The 7,553-nt window shown below is 40.5% G+C and overlaps 1 protein-coding gene across 1 annotated transcript; it reads left to right on the plus strand.

Moving 5' to 3' along the window:
- The first annotated feature begins 1,640 nt into the window (after positions 1-1,640).
- On the plus strand, positions 1,641-6,739 carry LOC135506784 (uncharacterized). The gene is made up of 2 exons (XM_064926161.1): positions 1,641-1,777; positions 3,614-6,739. Exon 2 carries the CDS (start codon positions 3,628-3,630, stop codon positions 4,666-4,668), a length of 1,041 nt encoding a protein of 346 aa, XP_064782233.1. The 5' UTR covers positions 1,641-1,777; positions 3,614-3,627; the 3' UTR covers positions 4,669-6,739.
- Positions 6,740-7,553: the final 814 nt, after the last annotated feature.

A 7,553-nucleotide genomic window follows, 5' to 3' on the forward strand; every position in this document is an offset into this window, starting at 1 on the left:
CAAATAAAGTTCGTTCAGAGCCATCGATGTGTCTGCTTGGGGGGGAATATATACGGCTGTGATTATAATCGAAGAGAATTCTCTTGGTAGATAATGCGGTCTACATTTGATTGTGAGGAATTCTGCCCTATTCTCCTTGTCGTGTGACTTAGTCATAAGCCTGGATGTACAGATAAGAGCCCTTTGGGACACAACTGCAGTATGTGACATTCTGTTTTACCAATCGACAAGAATTCAGATGTGTGGAAACATGCTGGAGGGAACAGACATCGGTGGCAACGTCAACTATCTTCATCTGCATAGACAAAACTGTTGTTTGAAAGAATCGGCAGTCTCTCTTCCTGTAGAATTTCTCTGACGTACTCTTCCTTTTACATACAACCCCCTTTACAACCCCTTCCATCAGGATATTTTATAGAAAAATATATTATATTTTTTTGGACAAAAAAGGATTTTTGTGGAAAGACGCATCATGAAATGGAGAGAGTAATTCTCGACATGTCACATCAGATTGTAGGATGACATTTTTGACGTTGGAATACATGTTAATCTGAGAATATATATCTTTCCCCTTCAGCACCTCTTCGCAAAACAAGTTTTTAGAAAGACACACTGCGCTTATAACCAGCAGCTGTGCACATTTGGGTGTTGCAGGAGGCGTTAAGTAAACGCCCATAGTTACAAATCCCAATTGTGTAATTTGAAAGGAAAGCATTGTCATTAGATGTAGCTCAACTAAAAACATTCATGCATAACACTGTCTAACTTCTGTGTTGATAAAATGCTGTTTATAGTCCTGGAATTAAACATGATTTTACACTGTTGGTTATTCTGCTAAACAGGTTCTTCGTTGTCACACTGACACATGAATGAATGATTCAGGGCAGGCAATGCAAAATATGTTGTTTGCATTACCTTCCCCGAGGCATTGATTCTCTCATGTGTCCGTGTGACAACGAAGAACCTCTTAGTACAGTTTGTCCTCTTTCAGGTCAAGTTTTGTGACTGTGTGACATGGAAACAAAAGGTTGGCATTCAGCATTCCATGTACCTCTTATGTCAGAGACATCTCTGAATCTGGTTTGTATTTGTCATTAATCCCCTCCAGAGAGAGTACCAGTATGTCAATATGTACACATTAATTTAGAATCAACTCAGTATTTAAGACATGAGTCATACTTTCAATGCCACATATTCTTTATATGTGGCATTGAAAGTATGACTCATGTCTTAAATACTGAGTTGATTCTAAATTAATGTGTACATATTGACATACCGGTACTCTCTCTGGAGGGGATTAATGACAAATGCAAACCACACAGTGTGGTCGCTTTACAATTATTACAAGATTTGAAAAGGGTGGCATGCTGCTCATCGTTTTCAGCCTTCTATGAAATGTATTGTGATTACCGACTTGAATTTCATTTTGGACAGTTGAACGCAAGCCATTTCAATTCATGTATTGGAATTATTTTCAGATCCAATTAACAGATTGGAGTTTGTATATTGTGTTACTAAGCATACTGATAAACTGTGATTTTAGTTGAGAGTTGGCAACAACAAAAACATTTTTACAAAATAACATTAGGAGATTATAGTGTTAAATAGCCGTGGCTTTTTGCCCATGGAACTTTGGGGAGTGGTTAGGACACGTCTACATTCTGCATATAAACAACTCGGCAGGCTAAAAGTGAAACTATTGCTATACAATTGTAACACCATACCAGTCTAGCATATTACCACTTCACAAACATTGAATATACTTCATTCGAAATAGGTAAGTTGTTCATTTTAAACATTTATTTGCATTCAATGTACAATTTGTAAACATGTCCTTCTGCATAATGATGGACATAAGGAAGTAAGCTGGTTGGTTACAGAAAGTCTTGGTTGTTTTATTAGACGAGTTGGACAAGACGTTCAAGGTTTGCTCAAAGACGGTCTCTTGCAATGAGGCTTGACTGATTTAAGACAACAATGTAGGCCTAAATGTTTTCGAATTGTTTTACAAGCACGCCTTACCAGCTTTTTTTTTTGTTAAGTTCCTTAAATATGCTGATAATGTACCAAAGCCAAGCCACTATCCTTCAACATTCCCAGGGAAGGATGTTTGCAAAATAACCATAGGACAACAACACTCTCACCATGCTTTATGATTCTTAGAACGTTTTGTGCTAGCTGATAAGTCTGTATTGAAATGCAAATTCCTCTTGAAGACACATTTCAGGCTCAGAAGGTTGATCACGTGATCACCTGTTTAATGATGGCTAAAATATGAAAGGGAGAGGGGATTTTGTATTGGGACTTTCATTTATAATTATATGTGGATTAATAAATAGTAACCCAACTGGGATACATTCACATTACCCACAGATCTAGCCTCAGATGACCATAACCCCAATACTGATCTGCCATCGATGATGAAAAACATCTCACCCTATCGGATTGTCTTCTGTCCAGTTACTAGGCTACCTGTTCCATAGGTCCACAGTCCCTCGTTCGATTTGAAGAAAAATAGCAAGGCATTTCACTGTACTTGTGTATGTGACAATAAAGCTTGAAACACATCCCGTAGTGTCCTGTCCTGTTCAAGTCCTAGGCCCTACCGTATGTCTCATGCCCAGTTAGGCTCCTAGTCTCCAGCAGTTTGTGGCCTTAGTAGTAGCTGGCTATGAGTCCCCTGCCTTGTGAGGCCCCAGGCCTCCTGTCCTGCTAGGGTCTCAACCACCTGACTTGGGGTACCCACCATTTCCTGAACCGGTGGGCCTGCTGCCTTCAGGCATGTATACCTGAGTCGGTACCCTCCTGGCCTCTATGAATGGTCACGAGAAATTACACTGCTCCTCTAGTTTTACAGTCAGATGCAACTTGACTGTCCTGCCTTTGCAGACACATTTGATTATATCTCTTTTATTGTTCAGATTTACATAGAAGGGCAGATAGGCAGAACAGCAAAGATACAATGAGGGTGAAGTCCACCTGTAGTTAGTGTGTGTTTCTGTCGTGTTGAGAAGAGGTGTAACGGTTTTCTATATGCGAAGGAGAGTCGGACCAAAATGCGGCGTGGCTATTGTGATTCATATTTTAATGAAACAAGGAAAAACACAAATCAATACAAAAACAACAAACGTAACACGAAAACCGAAACAGCCTATACTGGTGCAAAGTAACACACGACAGAATCACCCACGAAACACTCAATGACTATGGCTGCCTAAATATGGTTCCCAATCAGAGACAACGATAAACACCTGCCTCTGATTAAGAACCACTTCAGACAGCCATAGACTAACCTAGAACACCCCACTAAGCTACAATCCCAATTCCTGTGAAAAAACCCCAAGACAAAACACACCACATACAAAAACCCATGTCACACCCTGGCCTGACCAAATAGATAAAGAAAACACAAAATACTAAGACCAGGGCGTGACAAGAGGATGCAACCCATTTTCTCAAGGACCACTCTGTCGAGACAATGACAGAAAAGTGTGTCCTCTTTCACTTAGAACAGTTCAATAAATGTTTTGCTAGCACTCTTTGACAATCAAAACCCACTCTTATTCTCTCTCCATCTTTCCACCTTTTCTACCTTGCCCTCCCTCCTTTCTAGTGAACATCATAACCATGGAGACACTGAACGAAATAGATCACCTCCAATCGTCTGGCTTTGGTAGACCCCGGCCCAGACACGGCCTTCAACTCCTTCACTGGTTCTCCAACGACTATGTCACATTCAACAACGACAGCGAGATGGTGACAGTGCGCAACCCTAAGAAGAAGGCGTTTGGCTTCCACCGCTTCTTCGACAACATAGAGGAGCATGATGGCCAATCTAACCAACTGCTACCAGAACAGGAATTACCATACTACGAAGTGGGTAATCTGAATGATGCAAGGTCTGAGAACCTACCGCATGATGTCCGCAAAAACTACACAAGACACAATAACGACAGCAACATAGATCGTATCATTATCAGCCTCCAGTCAGACCGTGTGTTGGACAGAATCTACGTGACCCAACATGATCATCACAGAGGTGCTTTTGACCCCCAGCGCACCTATCGCATCAGTAAGGGGTTGATCAGTATCATCCGTAATCTGGACCTGGATGATCTCCTGGAGCAGACTGGATACTCACTTCCTTGTCCTTCCTCCATGGACACACTTAACGAAATGAGACACCTCCAGTCATCTGGCTTTGGTACACCTCGACCTAGACACGGCCTCCATCTCCTTCACTGGTTCGCCCACAACTACGTCAAATTCAACAAAATGGGTGAAATGTTGACAGTGAGCAACCCTGAGAATAAGGTGTTTGGCTTCCACCGCTTCCTCGACAAAATAGAGGAGCATGATGGCCAATGTAACCAACTGCTACCAGACCAGGGCTTACCATACTATGAAGTGGGAAATCTCAATGCCCCTGGGTCTAGGAACATACCGCGTTATGTCCGCAAAAACTACACAGGACACAAGGACGACAGCAACATCGACCGGATCATTATCAGCATGCAGTCAGACCGTGTGTTGGGCAGAATCTACGTGACCCAACATGATCATCACAGAGATGCTTTTGACCCCCAGCACACCTATCGCATCAGTAAGGGGTTGATCAGTATCATCCGTAATCTGGAGCTGGATGAGCTTCTGGAGCAGGCTGGATAGTCTTAAGACGTTTCCCAACTGGCCATTGCGCATTTCGACAGAGGCATCGTACACATAATTATTCTTTAACCTCATTTCTGATGGTCAAATCCAAGATCTCTAACCGAATGATTTATTTTCTTACAAATGTATACTAGGCATGGGTATGACACTGTGTCTTTGATATTCCCCATACATGATGTATTGTAGGAAATTGTGAATGTTTTTATTTAGATAAAGGGCCTTGTTTTCAGATGTTTCACATCCTGCCACGGTTTTTTGTTATTTTTCCCCAACCATTTCACCTGTGTGGTGGAATTGCTACCTTTAACTAATAATGAGGAGAGGCAAAGTCAACAATCAATCAAGGTATTACTTTTATTAAAAACGTATTATAATCAGGAGGCTGGTCACACCACCCACGAAAGTGAAATGGAGTGGGAGCCTCCAGTACAAAGAGTACAGGAACATTTATATAGTCAAACTACCCCAAGCAAGCATCTGCAAAACACGTGATCCTATGTATGTGTTTGTGTGTGTGAGGGGAGGAAACCGGGTGAAAAAGTTGCCTCAGTCTTTTGCAACTGAGAGAGGACAACAGGAGCCAGAATGACAGGGAGTCACTCCAGATATACTTCCTCTATGTATGGTCGTACTGGCCACACACACAGAACACACACACACACACACACACACACACACACACACACACACACACACACACACACACACACACACACACACAAAACATGAATATTTCGCCCAGAAACATGCCCTTGTTGCAGTAATCTCCCTGTACACCAAGTCAGAACCGTAGGATAAATAAAGACAGCTTATAAGCAGACAATGAAAGCTCTTACAATATTTTATGATGACATTTTTCAAAAACAGGCTATAGGCTACGTGTGCACCACCAAGTCAGAACAGTAGGCTAAATTATGAACAGCTTACTACACAACATACACTTCGTATTACTTTCTTAGCTGCAGGATACATATCTCCCTGTCATATTACATAATTTATGCAGCAGCATACAATACATTTTTTGACTCACCCTGTTCTACTGTGATCACTGGAAAAGGAAGGTCCCCAAGTTCCCGACTTGGAATTCCGAGTTTAATGACCGTTCAAAACGTATTTTCCCAGTTGTCTTAAACTCACTGAAGTCTGACATTTCCCAGTTCTGAATTTCCTGTTGTTTGATTGCGGCAGACGTCATGCTGGACAGCATGGCTCATGTTGAATGTTCTTTCTTTTAAGCTTGGAAAAGAAACCCTTAAATATCCAATGGTCGATGAGCACCGATAAGTTTTATCTATAATGTCTCTTCATAACTTCTTTTCATATGACAAGGATTGAAAAGGATTTTCAAGTCGATTATTGACTTGATTCATGATGATGACTGCTAGCTTGCTACTAAGATCTTGAAAGTATGATGTTGTCATGATCAGTCCAATCAAAGCTATGGTAGAGATAACATGATTTGACGTCATTTTATCTGTGGCCCATGACTTTGAGCCTTCTTGGATGGGCACCTATAATGTAACTCTATGGAAGCATCGAAGGGGCTTAAATTTTCAAGCTCTCCCCGTAGACTTTGCTGTGATGTGTTGTCCCCATGAGTGACAGAACACTGAGCCAATCACGGGGCAACTAGAGAACATTACCAACCCCTACACTTCGTATTTTCTGCTGGCTGCCCCACCACCACAGACTGCACTGAGCTAGGCTGAAACTCCTGCATTTTGGAGCAGCCTTACTCAAGAAAGCAAAAAAAAGAGACCATTTTTGTATGCAGATTTATTAACAATTTATTGTATTTACATTGTTTGCAAACTGATATGTGACACGTATCAATGCCAAAACAACATGCAAAACAGCACATGCATGCTAAACAGGTGGGTCTCAAAACAGGTGGTTCTCTGCACCACCTGCCCTGAATGACGGGTTGCCACTGTGTGCTGCATTCAAACAATTAGCAAGTCAGAAATGTCTGAGTTTCCTAGTTCCGACAAGCATGTGAACACGGCATAAGTGTGTGTGTGTGTGTGTGGAGGGATACATGTTTCTAATAAAATAATAGATTAGTTAATGAGTTGTTTTTTATTAAAAAATGTTTAGTACAAAATGTTGAATGTATCAATAACAGTCTCAAAACATTCCAAAACCAATGACTGGAAAATTCTGCTTTCTAACGTGAAAACATCAACACCACACTTTGAACAACAGCCTATACTGTACTGTTTGACCATTATATCATTATTCAAATTAAATAAAAACTTATTTACATAGAATAATGTTTTACAAAAGTAAATAAATCCATTTATCTGAAACCTGGGTCATTCCACCAATTAGGTGCCTTTTGAGTAGTGTAACCTAATTTGAAAACTCACATGTTCTACTTAACTCCTTAAAGTCTAAGGCACCACAATGGAAGTCACACAACCAGTGCTGGACATGGAGCCAACATGGAGAACCTAACTTGCTATTTATCTAACTTTCCTATCTCTGCAATTTTGTGTTTGCCAAACTCACGTAGGTTTCTAGCTGACCAAGATCTGTTTTATTTCAGTAACTGTAACTAAAGTCTAAGGGCACGGGACTGGGTTTCTACTAAGCTAACATATGGAATTATTTTAAGATGTTCATACTAAGGATCATTTAGCTATTTCATTTTTATGTATCAAAATATATTTAGGAAATTATTTGATGAAACATTGAATTTGGTCTTACTGCTATTAGCCCATATAAAAACATGATTTAACGGATTCTGACATGGAAAAACAGTCAAAAATAAATCTAAAGGAGTTATGCATTTGAAGTGTCTGTGCTCTATCTGAGAGAGATAAGAAAACTCATTTAAAAAAAACAATAATTAGTGTAATTACCCGTATACCTTATTCACT

Source organism: Oncorhynchus masou, chromosome 20 (assembly GCF_036934945.1).
Source record: "Oncorhynchus masou masou isolate Uvic2021 chromosome 20, UVic_Omas_1.1, whole genome shotgun sequence".
NCBI classification, from domain to species: domain Eukaryota; kingdom Metazoa; phylum Chordata; class Actinopteri; order Salmoniformes; family Salmonidae; genus Oncorhynchus; species Oncorhynchus masou.